Source organism: Podarcis filfolensis (assembly GCF_964270895.1).
Source record: "Podarcis filfolensis genome assembly, chromosome: 17".
Taxonomy (NCBI): Eukaryota; Metazoa; Chordata; class Lepidosauria; order Squamata; family Lacertidae; genus Podarcis; species Podarcis filfolensis.
The window spans coordinates 40,274,951-40,298,288 of record NC_139621.1 but is presented as its reverse complement, the minus strand read 5'-3'; the positions used below and the strand labels follow the sequence as shown (position 1 = coordinate 40,298,288).

At 46.9% G+C, this 23,338-nt stretch overlaps 4 protein-coding genes across 9 annotated transcripts in view; 2 read left to right on the top strand and 2 right to left on the bottom strand.

Moving 5' to 3' along the window:
- The window catches only part of KPNA1 (karyopherin subunit alpha 1), a 38,198-nt gene extending 35,376 nt beyond the window's left edge, over positions 1 to 2,822 (bottom strand). Inside the window, exon 1 of the mRNA XM_083593522.1 lies at positions 2,677 to 2,822. The gene's annotated coding sequence lies outside the window, so the exon portion shown is untranslated. The remainder of the gene's footprint in view (positions 1 to 2,676) is intronic.
- Positions 2,823 to 3,155: 333 nt separating this feature from the next.
- On the top strand, positions 3,156 to 4,723 carry LOC310752212 (negative elongation factor B-like). Its single transcript, XM_083592087.1, has one exon. It carries the CDS (start codon positions 3,684 to 3,686, stop codon positions 4,302 to 4,304), a length of 621 nt encoding a protein of 206 aa, XP_083448213.1. The 5' UTR covers positions 3,156 to 3,683; the 3' UTR covers positions 4,305 to 4,723.
- Positions 4,724 to 5,759: 1,036 nt separating this feature from the next.
- FBXO40 (F-box protein 40) lies at positions 5,760 to 19,153 on the top strand. 3 transcript variants are annotated; one of them, XM_083593275.1, is made up of 4 exons: positions 5,760 to 5,882; positions 13,760 to 13,789; positions 15,123 to 17,015; positions 18,736 to 19,153. In XM_083593275.1, exons 1-4 carry the CDS (start codon positions 5,874 to 5,876, stop codon positions 18,955 to 18,957), a joined length of 2,154 nt encoding a protein of 717 aa, XP_083449401.1. In that variant the 5' UTR covers positions 5,760 to 5,873; the 3' UTR covers positions 18,958 to 19,153. The 3 variants fall into 3 exon arrangements, with proteins under 3 accessions (XP_083449401.1, XP_083449402.1, XP_083449403.1); XM_083593277.1 differs by having other exon boundaries at positions 5,784 to 5,927; XM_083593276.1 differs by lacking the exon at positions 13,760 to 13,789 and having other exon boundaries at positions 5,769 to 5,882.
- Positions 19,154 to 19,534: 381 nt separating this feature from the next.
- STYK1 (serine/threonine/tyrosine kinase 1) overlaps positions 19,535 to 23,338 on the bottom strand; it is a 22,166-nt gene continuing 18,362 nt past the window's right edge. For all 4 annotated transcript variants that reach the window (XM_083593671.1, XM_083593675.1, XM_083593674.1 and 1 more), the window contains exons 10-11: positions 20,878 to 22,892; positions 19,535 to 20,501 (exon numbers count right to left, since the gene is read on the bottom strand). In XM_083593671.1, coding sequence (XP_083449797.1) covers positions 22,688 to 22,892 — 205 coding nt within the window. In that variant the 3' untranslated portion in view covers positions 19,535 to 20,501; positions 20,878 to 22,687. The remainder of the gene's footprint in view (positions 20,502 to 20,877; positions 22,893 to 23,338) is intronic.

Here is a 23,338-nt window from a genome sequence, read left to right as displayed (position 1 = left end):
AAGTATTTACCATTCCTTCCCATTTGTATTGGAAATGTGATGTTAACAATGCAGTTCTATGTCTACTTTATGTTTTTATTATTTTGCTCTGTAAAATATGCTTTTAATGTAGTAAACCACCCTGGGATGTTTTGATAGAGGACACTATATAAATTGAATAAATAATAATAATAATAAATACTCAGCCCCCATAGACTTAAATGGGACTTACTTCCAGGTAAGGCCTCCTGAACCTCCCTTTAAATATGTACTGCCAGCATCTCAACCTTTGGACAGTGCACTTTTAACACCTGAACCTTAATTACATTGTGAAGTTACCCTCTGATGTGCTAGCAAAGAAGATTGTGGGTTTGTCACAAGAATACTACCATCTGCAAACAAGAGGATTTTCTGGTTTATCTGCCCCATTTTGGGGCTGCTGTATTATTGACTCCTCCCCTACGGCTTGTGCCTGAGGTTCCACTGTCAATGCAAAAAATAAATATAAAAATGTAGAGGAGATACCTCTGACCTATCCTAAAGTCACAAGATCTATGGTTCGATCCCTTCCCATGACTAGTTTTCTATGCTTTGGGCCTTGACACTAGATAAGGGGGCGGAGGAGGGTACTGGAAGAGGGTGTGTCTCCACTACCACTTAGAAACTAGGGCAAATATGCCCAAAATAAGAAAAGGTAAATGGAGCCTTAACTATTCCAACAGATAGAACTTACACTTGAAATGCACAGGTTCAATCTCCAAATCAAAGGGCTTCACTAACACAGCTTCTCTAGCCTGACAGTACGAAAGCTCCCCACATCTCTACGCACGGATCCTGAGAAGTTTGGGAGAATGTCTGAAGGGCTCAGCAGAAGTGAGTCACGGTTTTCTTACAGGATATCCTCTCCCTTTACAACCTAAACGATTTCCATGCAGTAGGGGTGCTGGGAAAGCGCCTTTGCCCCGTTCCCCCAGAAGCCCTAAAGAGAGACCCTCGCCACCAGTCGCAGAAAAGCATCACTAATGTCTTGATCATCACTATTATTTATTAAATCTGTATACCACCCATCATCCAAAGATCTCAAGGCAGTTCACAAAAAAAAAGCCCCACATTTATGAAGAGCTGGCTAGACCAATGGTCAGACCTAGCAGCTTTAAAAAAACATCTCCGGGACAGCGCTTCCAAAACACCCTCACAGCCCAAGCAAGGGCAACGTACCCCCAAAGACCCCTCAGAATGGGGCGAAGCGGAAGCAGCAGCTCCCGGTGACACTTGCCCTGCCCGCCTGCCCGGCCTGCGCCCTTTCCCACAGCCCCTTAGGACCCGTGTCTCCCCACCGCTGTGAAACACACACACCCCTTTCTGAAGACCCTCGGGGCTGACCACACGCGTCTCCCGTCAAAAGGCGGGCAGGCAAGGCGTACCTACACATTCACACACACACTTGGTGCGACAAAGTGCTGGATCCACGTTTTTTATAGTCCAGTCTGTAGGTGTGCCTTCCAGGTGCGATTTGACACTGGATTTGTTGGAGTTATTTTTTAAAAAGTGGAGGATCCGTGTAGATCCGCCTTTAACCCAGACCCCATATATATATATATATATATATATATATATATATATATATATATATAGGCGTACATAAATATATATATATGTCTGTGTGTGTATGCCTTGCCTGCCTGCCTGTCTAAGCGAAGGGCCTTTTTTGACGGGGGGGGAGAAGGGGCCACACGAGGGTCATATATACACGCCCCGCGCCCTTTCCCACAGCCCCTTAGGACCCGTGTCTCCCCACCGCTGTGAAACACACCCACCCCTTTCTGAAGACCCTCGGGGCTGACCACACGCCTCTCCCCTCAAAAAAGGCCCTTTGCTTCCACAGGCGGGCAGGCAAGGCGTACCTACACATTCACACACACACCTTGCGCGACAAAGTGTCGGATCCACGTTTTCTATAGTCCAGTCTGTAGGTGTGCCTTCCAGGTGCGATTTGACACTGGATTTGTTGGAGTTATTTTTTAAAAAGTGGAGGATCCACGAGGATCCGTGTAGATCCGCCTTTAACCCAGACCCTATATATATATATATATATATGCGTACATAAATATATATATGTGTGTGTGTGTATATATGTGGGAGGGGGGGAGGGAGGGACCACATGAGGGTCATATATACACACCCTGCGCCCTTTCCCACATCCACTTCCGACCCGCGTCTCCCCCCCGCTGCCAAACACACGCGCCCCTTTCAGAAGACCCTCGGGGTTGATGACCCGCGTCTCCCGTCAAAAAAGGCCCTTCGCTTCGACAGGCAGGCAGGGCGTACATATACATATACATACATATATAGGCGTACGTCTTGCTTGCCTGCCTGCCTGTCGAAGCGAAGGGCCTTTTTTGACGGGGGGTGTGTGTGGGGAAAAGGGGCCACACGAGGGTCATATACACACGCCCCGCGCCCTTTCCCACAGCCACTTCCGACACGCGTCTGCCCCCCCCCCGCTGTCAAACCCACGCGCGTCCCTTTCAGAAGACGACCCGGGGGTTGAGGTCCCCCCCCGCGAGAGACCCCTCAGAATGGCGCCTCCCCTCAGAAAAGGCCCTCATGCACACACGCCCCCCCCCGCCCGCTTCTCCCCGCCCCCCCCCCCCGGCCCCGACAGCGGCGTCTCTCCGCGGTCCCCCTCCCGGCTACCTGCCAGTGGGGCGGCCCGGCGGCCCCGCGTCCTCCCTCTCCGGCTGCCTGGGCCCGAGGCGCGCGCGCGCCGGCGCCTCTCCCTCCTCTGCGCCGCGAAGCCGGCTGCGAAAGGCCCACCCTGCGCACGCGCCCAGCGCGCCCTTTGGCGCAGCTTCCGGCGGGGGAGTCTCCGCCCCGCCTCTTCCGCCGACGCCGCGCTCCTCCTTCGGCCCATAGACTCGCTCCGTTATAGCTCTACGGTCCCGCCGCGGCCTCGGAGACCCGGAAGTGCCGCTCTAGGGATGCGGAGGCGGCGGCGGCTGCTCCCAGGAATGGCATTTGACTGGTTGAATTGCCGTTCAAATGGATCGCGAAGCGGCTTGCGAGCCATAAAGGAGTCGCGGCGTCATTTAAGAGGAGTCTTAAATGAATTTAAGAGAAAGGTCTTAAATTAATTTAAATTTAAGAGGAATCTTAATTTAAGAGGAGTTCAAGCTGATTGGAGATTGAAAAGAGTTTTCATTTTGGGTCTCTTTCTTAAACTTTTGCTATCGTTTTTTTCTTCCTCATTTAGGGAGTTAAACCTGGCAGTTTCAAGATACATACTTTATCTGCTCTCTTAAATGTGCTGCTTAAAAACAGGCACCAGTGAGGTTTGGAAGAATAAATAATGCTATACTATATTTCTGTCATTCACTAGATAATACGTTTAATTTTTATAGTATTACGTGAGGCTGACGTAGACTGTTTGACCTTGGGACAATACATGCAACCCACAAAGCGCCATTTAAAGGTAAAATTTAAGAGGAGTCTTAAATTAAAGGAGTCGCAGCGTAATTTAAGCAGAGAATCACCAATACAGCCTAAAAAACGATTAACAAATTATCAGTAAAACAGTTGGTCTATGGAACGCTGGGAACAAAATAGCTGAACATCACAATTCCAGCCTAAGTTGTATTATATGATTAACAAAGCAGTCTAATCTCTAAGGCAGCAGCCGCCTTGGAGGAGGAGGGCGCTGTGCCATGTTTGCAGGGCAGCAGGAGTTTGGCGTGGCAAACGGGGAAGACCTGAAGGAGACGCTGAGCAGCTGTGTGGAGCCGCACAATGCCATCAAGCAGTTCCAGGCAGAAAATGGCAGCCTCCTGCCCCCTCTTCAGTCCGCCTTGCCGTTCCTGGACCTCCACGGCATCCTCAGGCTCGAGTTCCACCAGTCTGTGTTTGACGAGCTGAGGGAGAAACTGCTGGAGAGGGTCTCAGCCGTTGCCTCTGAAGGAAAGGCTGAAGAAAGGTCCAAGCAGCTGGAAGACCTCCTGGAGAAGAGCTTTCCCTTGGTCAAGGTGCCATCAATCCAGCCTGTGATGATGTGTGTCATGCGACACCTGCCCAAGGGGCCAGAAAAGAAGCTGAAGGTGATGACTGACAAGGACCTTTACAAAGCGTGCGCCGTGGAGGTGAAGCGTCAGATTTGGCAAGATAACCAGGCCTTGTTTGGTGACGAGGTGTCCCCTCTGCTGAAGCGGTACATCCTGGAGAAGGAGAAGGCCTTGTTTAGCGGTGACCTCTCTGCCCTGCACAACTTCTTCAGCCCTCCTCCCAAAATGAGGCGCCGTGATAGGAATTTTATGCTCTTAGACATATGTTAAATGTTCATAAGTCTACCAACCAAGCACATACATAGATCAGCACAGAAAGACCGACCTGGAACCATTTTGATTCCCAAACTGTCCCAAACTGACCAAATGTTTTCTCTGCAAGGTCAAAGGAAAATGGAAAAGCCTCCCCATTGTCTTTTCCTTCACAAATCCTGTCATAAGGGTATGTCTGTGTTTGAATAGGGTGTGAGCCTGCGACCTGGCTCAGGAACTAAGTATTTATCATTACAAAAGACTGGCCAGGCTACCCAGGAAATCCAATCAAGTAACCTGCCAGACAGGAGATAAGCAACAACAGGAGAAAAACAATATTCAAATTTCTGTTTTAGACCGCCTTTTCTGTGATGTAGGTGTGATGTATCTGAGGGGTGGTCTTAGGTTACACCCCTTATGTGATGTATGTATGATGTTTCTGGTGGTGGATCTACAGGGTGGCAATTTCAAAAGTCTTTATAAGGCCTCGCATGCCATTGTTCTGGGTCCCTCCTCTCTCCTGTGTGTGGGGAGCACCCTGTTGCAACAGATCAATAAAGATCAAGCTTACTAGCTGCTTTGCTTCTCAATATTCTCTGGTTGGCCTCTGTTATTCTTTCCTACCAATAGGGAACCTATGTAAGGATTCTAAATGGGCTCTTGGATACCCCATAAGGGAAAAGGGCAATTTTTGTTTACAACAGCGCCAAGGAGAGGTGGTGCAGAAGCTCACCCAAATGATCGGGAAGAACATGAAACTCTACGACGTGGTGCTGCAGTTCCTGCAGACCTTGTTCCTTCGGACATGCAATGTCCATTACTGCACATTGCGGGTAGAGCTCCTCATGTCACTGCATGACCTAGATATCCGCAAGATCTGCTTGGTTGACCCCTGCCACAAGTTTACCTGGTGCCTGGATTCCTGCCTTAGAGAGAGGTTTGTGGACAACAAGCGGGCGCGAGAGCTGCAAAGCCTCCTCGACGGAGCGAAGAAAGGGCAAGAGCAAGTCCTGGGGGATTTAGCCATGATACTGTGTGATCCATTTGCCACATGACCCGGAAGCTGTACGCCGCCTCCCTCGGCCAGTAAAGCGAGATGAGCGCCGCAACCCCAGAGTTGGCCACAACTGGACCTAATGGTCAGGGGTCCCCTTTACCTTTACCTATTTCATATAGGCAGCATGAGGAGGAAGATGCTGAAGGGATGTAAAACTTATTTCCTCAGTAAGAAAGAAGGCTTCATTGCAAAGCATATGCCATGCAGAGGATGTTATTGTACTGAGATGTGAATCCGCTGTTCTGCTCAAGCTCTGTTAAACAGCGCAGCATCGATGACAGTTAAAATAAATATTGTGGAAGGGCAACATTCTGTAAATTGAACCATGCTGCCGAGTGCACCAGTTTTATTTTTAACAGCTGAGGCCACTTGTGTGCATTTCAGGGTTTTTTTTTACCTCCCCTGCCTCCTCAGATTTCCTCCTCCTCCTCCATTCTGCTGCTCCCACCCATCTCTGCTCCACCTCACTTCAACTCAGCTCGAAAAACCCAAGAGACCATTTATTTGGGGTACAGGAAAAAAGAGACTGCATGCTGAGGGTAAGGTTTTAAAACGAAAACCTGTTTTGGAATCAAAGCTGAAAGGTGAATGCTATATTACCATGCCAGAGTTAGGAATGAAAAACATTAACATGTATAATAAGGGGGGGGGGCGTGTGTCGCAGCCAGTTATGCAAAGTGTTTAAAGTACTGATAAATGTTAGACTCTCATCCTGACGTTCTTCCATCAGCTCTGTTAACTTGGGAATGCTGGAGAGGTGCTGAGCTCCGTGAGCTCCAGTTTTCCCGTGTTTGCACAGCCTGTGTGCAGGATTGCAGCTTTAGTCTTTATTGCTTCTTTGCATTCCGAAAGACAGTGGGATTAATCGGAGGCTGTCACCTTCAATGCCAGGGCTTATCCTTGCAAAATATGAACTAATAATGGAGGAGGAGGCTCTGAGCAGGTGCAGAGTTCATTTTCCTTTCTACTTATGGTAAATAACCACAGGTTGCTCTCATGCGCATCTACAACTGGAGGACGGGCTTCTAGGTTACAGAGTAGTTTCAGAAAGCTAGCACTAAAGAGCTCGGCTATTAATATCCTAAATTCGTGATCAAGGTCAGTTCCAAAAAACAAGCCTGTATCCCTTTTGAGAGGACTAGTCTCTGAAATCAGTTACAGCAGGGCAGATCTGAAACTTCAGAGCAGAATTAGCAGAGGTTTATAGCCACCTAGTCATGAGAGTGGCTCTAATCAGGAATTTTCAGCAGGTTCTGTGAAGCAGAAGGCAGGAGAAGAGCTTTGAGATGTTAAAAAAAAAAAGAATTTAGAAGATGGAAGAACAAACGATAACACAGAGCTGACAGTATTATCACTAATATTGTAAACAACTGCCACGTGGTTTTGACATGAAAACCCTTGTAAAAAGTAATTGATACTCCCCAAAGCAGTAGCTCTCAAGCCCTTTCCCCCCAGGAATAGCCAAGATTCCTGTAACCTCTTATTTTCTTCAAGGATCTATTTATCTATAGTTTGTCTATAGCTAACTATCAGAATAGGAAACTACATTGCAAGCTTTTATGCTTCTCTTCACTTAAAAAAAATGTCCAGGGCAGTTTACAATAGCTCATTAAAGACAGCAAAACACCAATAATCAATATAAATTGTCCACAGCAGTGACTTTTTTTCTGTGATGGCTTTGAACACATCTCAGAGTAATCAATACTATTCCGCTCTGCTCTGCTGAAATGAGCAGGAAGGGTTCGGCCTTCCAGCCAAGGGTGATTAGCTGTGGCTTTTTATTTTTATTTTGTAAACTGGCGCCCTGCCCTCCCTCCCAGAGCAGCCCAGGGCAGCAAATGTCAAAATGTTAAAACAGTACGATTAAAAAACGACAGATTTAACACATTAAAAAAACTAATTAGAACATCTTAAAGCAAACTCATACCCTCCTAAGTACTGTATTAATTTCACTGTGGCCATGACCAGTTTCTATCAACCATCAGACGCCTGCGTAAACAGGAATGTTTTGAAATTTCTCTTAAAAGTCGATAATGTAGGAGACGGGCGCACCTTATCAGGGATCTGGTTTCACAAACAGGGACCCACCACCAAGAAGGCCCTGTCACAGATCAACGCCAACCAGGCAGCTTCCAGACACAACAGTGGTGCTTGAGACAGTTGATATGGGGGGAGCTGCTGCTTTGGGTACCTGGGTCCCAATCCATTTAGGCTGCCCCACCTACCAACTTAACAGCCACATTCTGCACAAGCTGTAACCTCTGGGTCATCTTCAAGGGCAGCCCCATGTAGAGAACTCTGCAGTAGTCTAAGCAGGAGGCCATCGTAGGAAGGACGTGGAGGCCAAGCTATCCCAGTCCAGGAAAGGCCAGTGACAGGTTGGAATTCATGACTGCCCAGATGACAAACCTGCTCTTTCAGGGGAAATGTACAGGTCGTACAGCCATTTCCCAGACACCCACTAACAGTATAAGCCCCCATTCAGCCTTTTCCTCCTTCCAGACACTGGTCTAACATCTTCACAGTCTCTCCTGATTCAGATGGTATGAAGAGACAGAGCTACGTTTCTTCAGCATACTGATGGATTATGGTCCAAATTCCTGGATAACAATTCCCAACAGACTCGCATAGATGTTAATATTATTATTATTATTATTATTATTATTATTATTATTATTATTATTGTATTAATAATAAATAATAAATAAATAATAATAAATTCGTAATAAGGTCCGTGTAGTAAAAGCCATGGTTTTCCCAGTAGTGATGTATGGAAGTGAGAGCTGGACCATAAAGAAGGCTGATCGCCAAAGAATTGATGCTTTTGAATTATGGTGCTGGAGGAGACTCTTGAGAGTCCCATGGACCGCAAGAAGATCAAACCTCTCCATTCATAAGGAAATCAGCCCTGAGTGCTCACTGGAAGGACAGATCCTGAAGCTGAGGCTCCAAGACTTTGGCCACCTCATGAGAAGAGAAGGCTCCCTGGAAAAGACCCTGATGTTGGGAAAGATGGAGGGCACAAGGAGAAAGGGATGACAGAGGACGAGATGGTTGGACAGTGTTCTCGAAGCGACCAACATGAGTTTGACCAAACTGTGGGAGGCAGTGGAAGACAGGAGTGCCTGGCATGCTCTGGTCCAGGGGGTCACGAGGAGGCGGACACAACTAAACGACTAAACAACAAATAATAATTTATTATTTGTACCCTGCCCATCTGGCTGGGTTTCCCAGCATAGGAGCTAGGAGGGACTCTTGCAAGACCCCACAGCTCAAAAGCTTCAGGGCTGAGCAACCATCTCCTCCTCCTCCTCTTTCCTGGGGACAACCCTGCAAGTAGGAGTGGAACCACTGTACTACACTGCCTCCAAGTCCTGTTCCTTCAAGTCATTATGAAAGGACACCATGGTCAATGGTGTAAAGTCTTTTGGGGCTGATAATTCCTGATCTTCCAATTTACCGGCTGGTTCCAATGTGAAGCTAATCCAGTGGTTTCCAGGTGTGTGTGGGGGTACTGGCCCCTGGGAGCGGTAGGATTACCTAGGGGGCGCCCTAAGACACAAGGAGGTGGCAGGGAGGCACTAGAAGTGTAAACGATCAGATTTTGAAGAGCTGGTACGACACTGGATCAAATCTACCAGTTTCACTGAATTAATTAAACTAAATACTTTTAGTTGGATTTTGAATAAATGTGGCAATTAATTGTTACTCTTTTGAATTCTCTTGTGTTATTCTCTTCCTTAATGGGTTGCACTGACCACTTTTCTGAATAATGCTTTTTATAGGGTATAGCTCACTGGGGATGAGATTATGGGACCGAGGAGATGGTGGCCCACTAAATTAGGGAACTAGTGAGCTAAACCCAGTGCTCCCCCCCCACATATAAGAAAAACTGCTCCCTTTCCCTTATGGGGTATGCCAGAGCCCATATAGCGTCCTTACGTGGGTTCTCTATTGGTAGGAGAAAACAGGCCAACCAGAGTATATTGAGAAGCAAAGCGGCTAGTAAGTATGATCTTTATTCAAGGAACTCTTGCAACAGGGTCCCCACTCACCACACGCAGGAGAGAGGAGAACCCCGAACAATGGTGCACAAGCCCTTTATATAATATTTTGAAATTGCCCACCCTGTAGCCCAAGACCACCCCCCGAAACATCATAAATACATCACAGAATGAGGTCTACAGCAGAAATCCTGTCTGCCAGGATACCTGATAATGGTCGCTGATTGCATTACCTGGGCAGTCTGGCCATTCTTTTGTGATGGTTAATACTTCAGTTCCTTTGTCCAGGTCACAGGCTCACCCTGTTGTTGTTGTTTAGCCGTGTCCGACTCTTCGTGACCCCATGGTCCACCCTATTCACACACAAATACACCCTTAAGACAGGATTTGCTAGCAAAAAGACCATGGAAAGGCTTTCCCCATTCACCTCTCTTACTGCAGAGGAATATTTGAGGTCATTGGGAGAGTCAGAATAGCTTCAGGAGTGCTCTCCCGTGGTATTTCAGACACATGGTTCATATATTTAGATATGTGTGCCTTTATGAATATTTATTCTGTATTTGAGACCTTAAAATTCTTATAACACCCCAGAAAAATGGTGCTTGAATGCCCTTTGCTCAGAAGAACTACCCTGGATCTCTCCAAGTTCCTCAGAGGCCAGAGGCTTGTTGAGGCTGCTCAGCTGAGATGCAGAGAGGCTTCTGCACCTCAGCTGAGCAGCTTAAGGGTGTGGGGGCTTGCTCAGCTGAGGCGCCGCTTTCCCGTGTGTTGGCTGTTAGCCAGGAGGCTGAAGAGCCTCAGCAAAGCCTTGCTGCACCGCCTGCTCACGAGGAGACCTTTTCCAGAACCCGTGGAGGATGTATCTTCAGGTTCTGTGGAGGGTCTTCTTGTGAGATGGAGGTGCAAGCGGGGCTTTTGCTGAGGCCGGTGAAGTCTCTCCCCACACCTCCAGGGCCCATCTGTGCCAGTGCCAGGGTGCCAGTGTGGTGCATTCTGGCTGGAAGAAGCCCTGGCTAAACCATAGGTTAGCATGAGCCCTAGCAGGCCTCTTGCGTTTCCTTTCCATCTCCATCACCCGCCCCCTAAGAAACGGGCTTCTTTCAGTCATGCTAAAGAACTTTAAAAATGGTCCTTCTGTTGAATGATGGATTGCCCCATGTAGGGCATTCAGACTGCGCAATGTTTGCTCCTTATTTGGGTTATCTGTCTTTTGCTCCAACCCTTGTAATGTTCAAGTGCTCCCGGCACATGCATAGTTTTTGTGCTATGTAACTGCGCCGACATTCTGCAAGTCATCGCTGCAGCTATTTTTAGAGATTATGTGCATCCAAAATACTCCCAAGAATCAGAGCAACAGAAGTCTGGCTGTGACAGACAAACAGACGAATGCTTTTAATGTTGTACACCGGGAAGGCTGTGGCTGCATATTTGCACTAAAAGTTCTGCAGAAGGAAGATCTTGCCTTCTGAACAATAGCTGCACAATGCTGAAGAACTGTCAGCCGAGATCAACTCAGTGGTACGTCTTTTCCATCACTGCAGTTTACAAGTAACAGATGTTAGCAGAGAGAGTGCGAGAAAGCTCAGCATGGACAATGGAATATCGAGCAATTTTCTTTTTTTTTTTTTATTAAATATTTATTGGTATTTTCGAAAAACACACAACAAACAAAAACAAAAAATAAACAAAAAAACAACAACACAAAAAAGCATATTCGAAACTAAACAGAAAAATAGAAAAAACACATACAGTTTCTGATACTTATTTTCCTCAACCTTGTTTCTCAGACCTCCCCACACCTCCCCTTCTTGTATTCCAATTTAAATTGTCAATTCAGCAAGTCCTTAACTTATTTCTTCACCTTAACTTAAACATTTATTCTAACATACTGTTATTTTACTTTACTTCTTTTTTCCATTTCCTCCATTTATTTTTAACAGCCTTATTTTCACTTAATTTAAAAAAAAAGAAAAAAAAAACAATTTCACCTTATTAAAATTACACACCAATACTTATACCTCATTAATTTATTCTTAAACCTTTCTCCTAAGGTCGACCAAAATTTCCCTTCCACGGTTTACCCAATTTCCTTACCACTAACAAAATATAAAACAAACAAAGCAATGCAAATTATCCTTATGTACCCTTTGGATTCCCAACCTCCACCCACCCTTCTCCCGGTTCCAGTCCCCAACCAATATCCATCAGTCTTTATATTATTTATTTAGCCTGGAGATCTCAGGTCCGAGGCCCTTATGTCTCTCTCAGTTCCTTTCTGCCGGTCTCTTTGATAGACCTTGATGTTAAGCCCCAGGTCTCGGAGGGGCTCCGGCCCAACAGAATCGGTGTTGCTTCTAGCCAGTCCTCCATACTTAAAAGCAAAAGCAAAGCCTGTGGGGTATTCCAACTCTTGTTTCAAATTTCTTTCAAATCCAAAAGTCCCCACAGCTCCAGCTTCCACCTTCAACAAATTTATAATCCTCAGGTCTTCAGATCTCCTCAAAAGAGGATCTCTCCATTTTCCAAACTCCCGATCAAACCAGGCTTTCCGCATCCAGTTTTTATTGTCCTTTTTTATCATCATGTCAGGCCTCATATTGTAGCTCTCCTTTGACTCCTGCAAACCTCCATCTCCTCCTTCGTTTTCTTCAAAAAGAACACATTGCTCCATCGTGTCTACGCTTTCGGTTTCATTTATTTGTTCAGTTGAATAGGCTTCCTGTTTCAAATCCTTATCAGACTCCAAGCTGTTGTTTACTGTCCAGTATAATAGCGATACCTCTGTAGACAAAGCATCGTACTCATCTTGTAAGTTTCCCAAGAGAACAAGTGCTCTGTCCAATTCTGCTTGGAATTTAGACACTCCAGCCATTTTTGTAATGTAGTATCCTTGTTACCCCTCTAGGGGGATTTAATTCCTTGATCTTCCTTTCAGCTCAAAAACCAAAAGTCCAGTTATTTTGTATCAACCTTATTTTCAACAAGTTATCCCGAATAAACCAGCAAAAACAGCAGAAACAATGTTCTCTTTTTCCAGCTGACAACTAGCTGACTAGCAGCTCACTTGACAGCTGTCAAAATCTTCCATGCACCAGGCTTTCTCATTGGACGTTCCCGGGTCTAGGGGGGGGTGTGATTTCAGCTCCCAAAATTCTTTTTATCCTCCAGAATATCTTCTTATAATGTCCAGACCGTGAGGTCGGAATCTTTTGTTAAAAAAAGCAAAAAACAAATTCTCTCGACCTTAGCTGCCCAGACCTTTGCTTCAAGTTGTTTACAAAGAGGGGGGGGTGGACTTCCTTTTTAGCCCCTTCCCGCTCGTTCCAAATCCAAGATAAGAAATTTTTTAAAGCTCCAATCTCCGTATTACTCACGGGTTGATGTTTTAGAATCCAATCAATCTTAGAAGAAGTTGGCGCTCTCTGTCAATGGCTTGCGGCTTCACTCCGTAGACGAGGGAGTACTCTCAGCACCACGCCTTACCCTGCCTCCGTTCCGAAGCCTTTAAAAAGGCTCCGTCGCGGATTGGGGGGCGCAAATGGTGCCCGCCGAGTCTCTGTGTTCACAGGCATCCGCGCCTGTGATTTTAAGGGTCCCCGCTTCGCCGCAGCGGCCAGACCCAGACGCTACGGAGCCGATTCCCTCCGGAGCTCGGAGGGAATCCGCCATTAAACAATGGCACCAACCCGGAAGTCCTATCGAGCAATTTTCTTCACACTTGTTACTTTCTGGGTTGTTGATGACCAGTGGCACTGAAGTAATGGTGCATATTGTTATAAGAAAAATTCCTATAATTCCCTTATGGGGTATCTAGAGCCCGTAAAGAGTCCCTCAGGAGATCTTTATCAGTTGGAGAGAAAGCAGAGGCCAACCAGAGTATATTGAAAGCAAAGCGGCTAGTAAGCCTGATCTTTATTAAAGGAAATAAACTGTTGCAACAGGGTCCCCACACACCACACACAGGAGGGAGGAGAACTCCGAACAATGGTGCGCAAGCCCCTAGTCAGTGATGGCCAAACTTGGTCCTCCAGCTGTTTTGGACTGCAATTCCCATCATCCCTAACTACTGGTCCTGTTAGCTAGGGATGATGGGAGTTGTAGTCCAAAAACCTGACTTGCGATAAATGTCCTCCAGACCATTTGACAAAACGATACAGGAGAGCAAGCAGCCTGCGACAGTTTGGGTCAGTCATTTGCAGTTGTGTAATGAAATGGGCATCTGCATCTACAATGAGTTACATGGGAGGTAAAAAAACAGTCTAGTGACGACATTTCCACCAATGATGGGACATGCCTATACCATATCGGTTCTGTATTCTGCTTTGGAATGGAATGGTTGAACTGCAAGGCTGTACAGTACTTAGATCACAACTATTTGATACTTTTGTGAAGCCTTTTCATTTTTCTTGCAGGGATACCAAAGGCAGCCAACTGCAGCTATGGTAAGAGAAGAGATTGTTTTGTCGTGCGATGCATTCAACAAACTGGTCTCTCCAGTTCAATTCCATTCTTACAGCACACCATTAATTGTTCTAGGCCAAGGGTGCTAATATATATATATATATATTTGCCCAAGAGACACATTCCTCCTTGGTTGCTGTGGTCCATTTTTGGGAGAAGAAAAGGCTAAGAAGTGAACCCTACACAAATCCAGAGTGGAGCACCTAAGAGAGTTGGGTGGTGTCTTGTATGCCGCCTTCCAGCAAACCCTTCAGCCAAGCTGGTGCCAAATGTATTGCTTGCTGATGTGGTTTAGAAGCTGGTCTTGTTGTCAGGGTAGCCCAGGACCTCCATCCACACTGCCCAAGCTTGCACCCCAGAGAGGTTGCTTCGCTGCTGCTGGTGCAGCAGAAACAACACAGGAGGCAGCAATTACAGGTTACCGGTCTCTGCAACCACAGCAGGCACTGGGATTCTATTTTAGTTTTAACTATTTGTCTTTTTATGTGAACCTCCCTGAGATCTTTTGATGAAGGGTGGTATATAAATCTTAATAATAATACAGTCGTACTTTGGTTTTCGAACAGCTTAGTTCTCAAACGTTTTGGCTCCCGAATGCCGCAAACTCAGAAGTGAGTGTTCCAGTTTGCGAATGTTCTTTGGAACCCAAACATCTGATGTGGCTTCTGCAGCTTCCGATTGGCTGCAGAAGCTTCCTGCAGCCAATCAGAAGCCACACCTTGGTTTTCGAACATTTTCGGAAGTCGAGCAGACTTCTGGAACAGATTCCGTTCGAGAACCAAGGTACGACCGTAATAATAAATGCAGAGCTCTTTAAGCCACAAACATGGACCATGTCCCAGCTTTCGTCAATGCTTTGGTGAGCTACTTTTTCTTCTTCTTTTTTTAAAGCTTCAGTATATTAGGACTAGGTTGCCTAAAGGTAAAGGGACCCCTGACTGGTCCAGTCGTGGCCGACTCTGGGGTTGTGGTGCTCATCTCGCTTTATTGGCCGAGGGAGCCGGCGTACAGCTTCCGGGTCATGTGGCCAGCATGACTAAGCGGCTTCTGGCGAACCAGAGCAGCGCATGGAAACGCCGTTTACCTTCCTGCCGGAGCCGTACCTATTTATCTACTTGCACTGGTGCTTTCGAACTGCTAGGTTGGCAGGAGCAGGGACTGAGCAATGGGAGCTCACCCTGTTGCGGGGATTCGAACTGCCGACCTTCTGATTGGCAAGCCCTAGGCTCTGTGGTTTAAGCCACAGCGCCACCCACGTCCCTTGGTGAGCTACTTCTCTTTCTCTTCTCTTTCTGTCTCCTCTCGTGTCCGCAGGGCAGGAAGCACCGAGCTTCCTCTGGACTCCACAAGCACTGTGAGAAGTGTTTCAACCGGCACTGCCAAGCGCCAGTCGAGCCCACGGTCTCTTGCGTGGTGATCAGCTGCCGGTCTCACTGCGGCGCTGCTTTCCATATGTGTAAAGAGGACGAGCACCAACTCCTGTGTCCACTAGAGCAAGTCTCGTGCCTCAACTCTGTTTATGGCTGCCCTTTCACCATGGCCCGTTTCAAAGTGGCCAAACACCTCAGAGTCTGCCCCGCCAGTATCGTCTCCTGTTCGATGGATTGGAATCGTTGGCCAAACGTGGATTCTGAGGCCGTTCTGCACCAGAACATTATGAAAGAGGAGCCCGATGAAGCTTGCTTAGATGCGGCCCTCGCCTTGAAAGATCAGAAAGCTCTTTTTAAGACACTCAGAATGGCTGAGTTTTTCCCAGAATGCACAGAGGCCTGTCCCATAGGTGAAGAAGGAACTGATGGTGCTGAGTCCTACCTAGGAGAAGGAGCTGGCCTGTCCGAAGCAACGATGGCTGAGGCAGCCGGGCTCAGCCAGGAAGAGCGTGAGAACCTTGCAAAGGACAAAGAAGGGGTCGATTTAGTCGGTTACAAAACCTGGGAAAACATCTTCAGTAAAGAATTCAAAGCGTGCACGGTAACAGGCCAACTGGCCGAAAACAAGGAAAGTGGAACGGAGAGTAAGCCCCTGAAAACAGGACCAACTTCTAGTGGCAATGAGAAAGGAAAGCCGGAAGAAGAAGGTGGCAGTGTGGGAGACAGTGGGAAAAACCAAGCCCCTCCTGAAGTGAATTTAGCAGCTGAAAAGACAGGTTTGGCTCCTTGGCAAGATGGAGTTTTGGAGAGGTTAAAAAAAGAGGTTCCTATAGGGGATTATAATATGTATCTGGTGCACCATGGAAGGATGCTAATTCATTTTGGTCAGATGGCTGCTTGCACTCCCAGAGAGAAAGACTTTGTATATGGAAACCTGGAGGTTCAGGAAGTGAAAACTGTAACCACCTTCAGAGTGCCAGTCAGCTATTGTGGCAAAAGAGCTCGCCTTGGGGACGTTGTGGCGCACAGGAAGCCAACTAAGAGCATATCTGTGGATACTTCAGAGTTAGGAGTCAGCCTAGAGGCTCTTCCTAAATCCGATGCAATCAAAACTACACTGCTGTGTGCCTTGGAGAAGGAACTGAAAGGGCACGAGATCTCTGAATCAAAGAGCATCGATGCTCTCTTCATAGATTTTGGGACGCAAACGTACAACTTTGCTACGGAGCCTTTCGCTTCCACGGCCGTCCTAGCAGACACACTAGATGCCGAAGACCCACCGAGTCTCCACATGCAGCTCAGCAGCGAGAGTGTAACCCAAAGGCACAACAAAAGCAATTCTGCTTTCACGTTCTCCTGCAGCCACGTTTTCAGGAGAGACGAGTTTCCTTCGCATTTCAAGAACGTTCACGCCGACATCCAGTCCTGCTTGAATGGATGGTTCCAGCGCCGTTGCCCGCTTGCCTACCTGGGCTGCACTTTTGTTCAGTATCCCTGGCGCCCGGCTGGGCAAAGCTCAAGGATCATCTACAGCCAGCGCCTCAAGACATTTGCCCTTAAGCCAGAGGTTGACCCCGTGCTTTCGGAAGCAAAGAAATTTAACTTGAGCAGAAATCGCAGGGGGAAAGAAATGGATGTTCTGAGCAGCCTTCCCCTGGAGATCCTGAAGTACATTGCTGAGTTTCTGGATAGCTACAGCTTGTCTCAGTTGGCTCAGGTGTCGGTGCAGATGAGGGACATCTGTGCTACTCTGCTGCATGAGAGAGGAATGGTCCTTCTGTCGTGGGAAAAGAAGAGATATTCTCACGGGGGCACTTCTTGGAGAGTCCGCAAAAAGGCAAGTGATGGGGGCATTTGGGAGGGTATGGTGGCAACATCCAAACATTTACATTGGTCTCTGGATTTTGGGTTGTGAGCATCATGGGTTTCTACTACTATAAAAAAACATTTTAGCAATTTTTAGTTAGGCTTTGTTTACACTGGCTAAAGCACTGCGACAAGCAAGGGTTGCAAGATATCAGGGTCTGTCCTAATGTTTTAAAGTTTTAACCTTCACAGAATCACAGAATTCTAGGGACCACAAAGGTCATCTGGTCCAACCCCCTGCCCAACATGGGGCTCAAACCCATGATTCTGAGATTAAGAGATAGCTTTATATTGGAATGTTCCCTGAATATGGAAAGCAAGCATGTTCTTAGTTCTCCAAGAAAACTTAGCCTTGATTCGAAATAGGAGTCTGCCAAGCACATTGTTCCAGCACGGTAGTGGAAATAGTATGGTCTAACAGAACCTCTGATTTCTGTCGCTTCAGACTTTCTCTCCCCTTCCCACACACAGACAGCAGGGAGAATTGTACCCTTAATCAAAGTGGGATGATAAATACAGTATGAGTTTAATCAAACTGGGATGTTAAATACAGTATGAGTTTGAGTTTTAAATGAAGGTGTCAATTTAACAGGGACTCCGCAAACTATATCTAGGCCTATAACTATATCCATACCTATATCCAATATATATAGGCCTATACAGTGGTACCTCGGGTTACAGACGCTTCAGGTTACAGACACTTCAGGTTACAGACTCCGCTAACCCAGAAATAGTACCTCGGGTTAAGAACTTTGCTTCAGGATGAGAAGAGAAATTGAGTGGCGGTAGTGGGAGGCCCCATTAGCTAATGTGGTACCTCAGGTTAAGAACAGTTTCAGGCTAAGAACGGACCTCTGGAACGAATTAAGTTCTTAACCCGAGGTACCGCTGTATTGATATCCAAAGGTAAGTGAAAAAGACCAGTTGCTAATAGGTTAGGAAGTTAATAAATTAAATAGACCAAATAATTTATTCTACATAAATTGAATAAATTGTTAATGCACATTCATTCCTAAAGGATAATACTCCATGCTGAAAGTTTGAAAATGTTTGTTAAGATCCATATCTTAACAAGGAGAATTCAATTAGTTTTCCCTCTTCCTCTCCCCTTTGACTGCATTAGATTGATATTTCTAGCAAAGTGCTTGGGGGACAAAAGGGACTGGAGAGAAGGGTCTAATAAGCCAGACCCACAGGATCTTGGGGACCCCTGTGCCCTTGACTCTGCTGCTAAAAGCTGCTAGGTGCACATGGAGTATAAGCTGCTAGGCCATGGACAGCACTTTTGCTGCCTGTTTACCATTTCTGCCACACTTCGTTGCTTCACCCCCTTCTCTCTTTCCAGGCCAAGTGGAAGAGATGGAGCAGAACAGCAGTTTTAAACAGGAGTGCCTGTTTGTTTTAAACAGGGGGGGCAGCAGGAAGAGGACGGAAGGGTTGTAACATCCCAGTGGTGCACTTGTGGGCAGGTGGTGGCAGTGAGTGAGTGGGCAAGTGGTGGACTGGCTGGTCTGGAGTTCTACCAGTAGGTTCAATGATGGGCTACAAGCCTGAAACATTTGGGCAAAATCTTGATGCCCTCTTATGCTTGCACCTAGCTTCTTGTAACGGGAAGAGTTGTTTGCAAGATCTTGTACAATTGCGAGACTGATTTTTCAATGCCTAAATTCCTTCTTTATGCCTCTTGATAGATCTGGAAATTTAGCAGCCTGTTCTCCACAGTGAATAGCTGGCAATTCAGTGACATCCCTTCGATGGCTGCACATTTAAAGACCTGCCCTTTTTATGAGGTGGAGAGCAAGGAGGACCCCGTTTTGCTGCCTAAACTGTTTTCACCTGAAGAACAGAAGCAAGACACTTTGGTCTCCACAGTCAAACACAGCCTAAAGAAACTTCAGAGAAGACCGAATTGATTTTGAGAGTGAGATTCTTTTGGATCTGGAAGAACTGTATCAGAACTTTAGCTGTTCTCTCTGAAATGGATTTCATATTCTTTATTAGTGTGTCAACTGGAAAAAAAAACTTAGCTGTATGCTTTCAGGATAGAATGAAACAGAGGGTGCAATCCAGAATCTTTCAAATAAATGGGAACTTTACTCCTGACTTCAACAGAGTGGTGATTTTTAAAAGAACTCAAGATATTTTCATTTCAACCAGCTTTTTATTCATTGTTGTGTCTTGCTGAAATCTTACTGCTTGTTTTAAAGGGTAGAAGGTGGATTTTAACCTAATGGTTTTGAATGCTGCCTTACAAGGGCAAATGCCTTGAAAGATGTCTTAAAAATGTTTTAGTGAATTAATGAAAAATAGAATTGCACCCAAAGTCTTAAGGACAGTGACCAGCAACATGGACAACAGTGATGAATAATACCTATACATATCTGTTGCACTGAGTCCCCTGCCTGTCAAGGTGGCGTGAAGGAAGAAAAGTCCTGCTATCCTTTGGTTCAAAGCGTATTGGGAATGGAACCTTGAATTAAAAACGAAGAGTAAGTAAAATGAAAAGTTTATTTAAGGTTTTCACGTTGTCATTTCTTCAGTCACATTTATGGGTTCTGTTCCCTTACAAAGTTTAGAATCTGAAAAGATTTTTGGCAGGAGCCCTCAAAATCCGTGTTCAAATTAGTTCCTTAAAGGTCCACCACAGCAGGGTACATAAGGAATGGTCAGAGCAAGAGCAGCATGGAAGAGACCGGCAGTGGGGAAGGAAAGTGGGTTGCCTATGATTGCACGGACAACCAGGTGAACAGCTACAGCTACAGCTAAGCCACCTGACTTTCTTCTTCCTGGTCCTAGGCAACATGGGAAGTGCCACCTTAGTACCAGAGGTGTGGCAGGTGGCGTTTAGGCAACCACCGAGCTCAGCACAGCCTGGGAATGGAGATGCATCCTTAAAAAAGAAACCAGTCCTTCACCTTCAGGGACATGACATTCAGACTTAGCAATTCTGAGTCAAACAAGTAAGGTAAAGGGACCCCTGGCCATCAGGTCCAGTCGTGGCCGACTCTGGGGTTGTGGCGCTCATCTCGCTTTATTGGCCGAGGAAGCCGGTGTACAGCTTCCGGGTCACGTGGCCAGCAGGACTAAGCCGCTTCTGGCGAACCAGAGCAGCGCATGGAAACGCCGTTTACCTTCCCACCGGAGCGGTCCCTATTTATCTACTTGCACTTTGACGTGCTTTCAAACTGCTAGGTTGGCAGGAGCAGGGACCGAGCAACGGGAACTCACTCCGTCGCGGGGATTCAAACCGCTGACCTTCTGATCGGCAAGTCCTAGGCTCTGTGATTTAACCCACAGTGCCACCCGCGTCCCAAGTCAAACAAGTAGTCCATGTTAATTTTTTCCAGCCATGATGGGCAAGGGTCAAGGGAGTATGTGTTTTGCACACTCCCTGCAAGTGGTTTAACCACATTCTCAGGCCACGATAACGGAAATGGATTCCAGAAATCAGGGGCGGCTGAAATATACTCAGAGTCGCAAAGTGATTTCATGCTCTTTATTCAGCTCATAGTGGTGAGGAGGAATGAATGAAAGTCCCCTCAAAGCATCTGCTTTATATACATTATTTACACAATGGGCTGCACATGATTGGCTAATTCCGGAATTCTACTGTAAGCCAATCAGGTTGTGGATTCACTTCTATCTGGAGCATGATTGGGTGGTTCCTGCCAACCAATCATACTGCTGCATTGTTCTAGGACCAATCAGACTGCTGCATTCTGAATCCTATTGTTCTAGGACCAATCAGACTGCTGCCTTTTGGATCCTATTGTTCTAGGACCAATCAGACTGCTGCAGTTTGGATCCTATTCAACTCAGTACATAACAGCGGCTGACCCAGAGGCCGTATCCAGCCTCCTAAGCAATTTCTAGTGGTGCAAGGCATGCAAGTGGATTTCATTTTTTTAAAAGCAAGAAACTGACCAGCAGGTGGCACTGTTGAGCCATACCATCATGCCGGTGGGAGCCCGTAATTTCCATGTTTTCAGTTGAATGGCATGGCACATCGACAGCATTAAAAAGAAATATTCTCCTCATGTCCCTGTCCTTATTCTCCCCATCCCCACTGACAAGTACTTATTAATTTGCAGAGTACCATGTACAACCAGATACCCAGATTCAGCCAGATAATTCTGCTCATTATTGCTCACCCTTCACAAGCAATTTTGGCAGGTGTTTCCTAGCTTAGGCTTATTGTGATGTAAATTCATTTTGCGATTTTCCCCACCCTCAACTGTCTTGTAATGCAGTCTGAGTTATACTGCCACAAACATGGAGGCTCTCTCTGCGTGATAATTTTGCAGAGAATAGATATTTGGCATTGTCGCCTCTCTGTGCAGCACATTCTCTCTCTTTCACCTCCTTCACTTGTCGTTTGAGGTACAGAGTGGTTTACTCTCAGGTTCATTTTGCGCCAAAAACTGAATAGGTGCATCTCTAGCTGAAAGCTCTCCCACGTCATGCATGCACACACATACAAAACGTTTAGAAAGATTTTTAAAACAACCTCCTTTTAATTCTTTGTTTCTGTCTAATAAAGCAGGAACTATTCTAAGTGACTGTGCATATCTCCAATGTGCGCTGTGGCAAAGCCCTCGGTCTTCCTCACATCACCTGCTGTCGTCTGGCTTGAGAAGAGCATCAGTCCCTCTCCCAGGTGACACACTCTCTCTTCCTTGACAAATGCATTGCTCGTGGGAAGGACCGAATGCCACAACTGCCACAGGATAACAAACGGACTTGCAGCCAGCCTTCCCCTACCTAATGTCCTCCAGAAATTTTGGACTACAACTTCCATTAGCTCCAGCCAGCTGCCGCAGCTCAAGACATTTGTAGGTAGGCAGCGGCGGAGCAAGCCAATCGGGTGTCTGGGGCGGCATGCGTGCCCTGTGTCCAGGGGTGGGGCCAGCCACCCGCAGAGTGGGGTGAGCCGGGGCAGGATGCTCCGCAGGGCGTCCGAGGAGTCTGCCTGCCTCCTTCCACTCAGCTGCCCTACAGCTGAGGGGGAGGCGACAGGCGGACTGTTTTGGGGCAACGCAGAGCCTGCAGGCACGCAAGCCACCGCGTCACTGCCAGGAGAGATGCGTAGCTTGGGCGTGCTGCAGGCCCCGCGGTGAGTGTCGTCCACCATTTTGTCACCCCCCTCAGTGGTGACACCCAGGGTGACCTGCCCCCACTGCCCCCCTAGGTAGGGCAGCCAGGTTGGGAAAAGCTGATGGAGATCCTTTAAGCTCATAGGGCCAGCAGATTAACACAAGAAGACAAAGCCACCAATCAGCTATGCCCTTTGGGGCTTTCCTGGTCAGCCACACAGGCTACCTTCACCTGGTTTAGCCGGCCAGTCGAAGCCGTTTCCTGGGTAACTATCAATTCTTCATCTACTACTAAAGTTACAGTTCTGTGAACAGTTGTACGGGTCACCCATTGAAGTCAGTTGGACATGCTTAGAATAAAATGCGCACAATATCACGATGCACACCTCTTCCGTTACAGCAACTAAGAGAGGCTTCCTAACACCCAGCTTCATTTTCTCCTTCATCTTTCCATGGTGAACTGAAATGATGCCATTTCCTTTCTTTATTAGTCTTAAGAAGCTACCATTTCGCAGAGTCTGCCTTCTGTACATTATGAAAAGGCACCTTTTTAGAACACGGTGTAGTCGGTGGCAAGATCTCTCAAGTCAACCCCAGCTACAGCGGCATAGAGTTCAGGCACCACCTGCTCCGGAATTTGCAGAACAGCCTGGTCATTGCTGGTCTTGATTCCCGTTTGCAGCCTCCTGATCAGGTCAGTGGGGGAAGGGCGATCTGTTGGAGTCCAGCGCCAGCAGGCCACCATAATGCTATACCTGTCAAAGAAAGCGTAGTGGTTCATCTCATGGATTTGACCTGTGCATCTCTCTCTATGCATCTTGCAGAATGAGGTGGCAGGGTGAGCAGACAGTTTCTGGTCTGTAACATTTTGGATTGTAAGTGGAGGGCTGCATATTTTATAGCAGTCATAGCTGGTGGCGCTGTGGTCTAAACCACTGAGCCTCTTGGGCTTGCCGATCAGAAAGTCGGCGGTTCGAATCCCCGCGGCGGGGTGAGCTCCTGTTGCTCGGTCCCAGCTCCTGCCAACGTAGCAGTTTGAAAGCACGCCAGTGCAAGTAGATAAATAGGTACCACTGTGGTGGGAAAGTAAACGGCGTTTCCGTGCGCTCTGGTTTCCATCACAGTGTTCTGTTGTGCCAGAAGAGGTTTAGTCATACTGGCCACATGACCTGGAAAGCTGCCGGCTCCCTCAGCCTGAAAG

Excerpts from the sequence above, each read along its gene's own strand:
- LOC310752212 (XM_083592087.1), top strand. The coding sequence starts at position 3,684 with ATGTTTGCAGGGCAGCAGGAGTTTGGCGTGGCAAACGGGGAAGACCTG.
- FBXO40 (XM_083593275.1), top strand. Across the intron at positions 13,790-15,122 it reads GGCAGCCAACTGCAGCTATG|GGCAGGAAGCACCGAGCTTC; the intron begins GTAAGAGAAGAG and ends TCGTGTCCGCAG. Across the intron at positions 17,016-18,735 it reads CTTGGAGAGTCCGCAAAAAG|ATCTGGAAATTTAGCAGCCT; the intron begins GCAAGTGATGGG and ends GCCTCTTGATAG.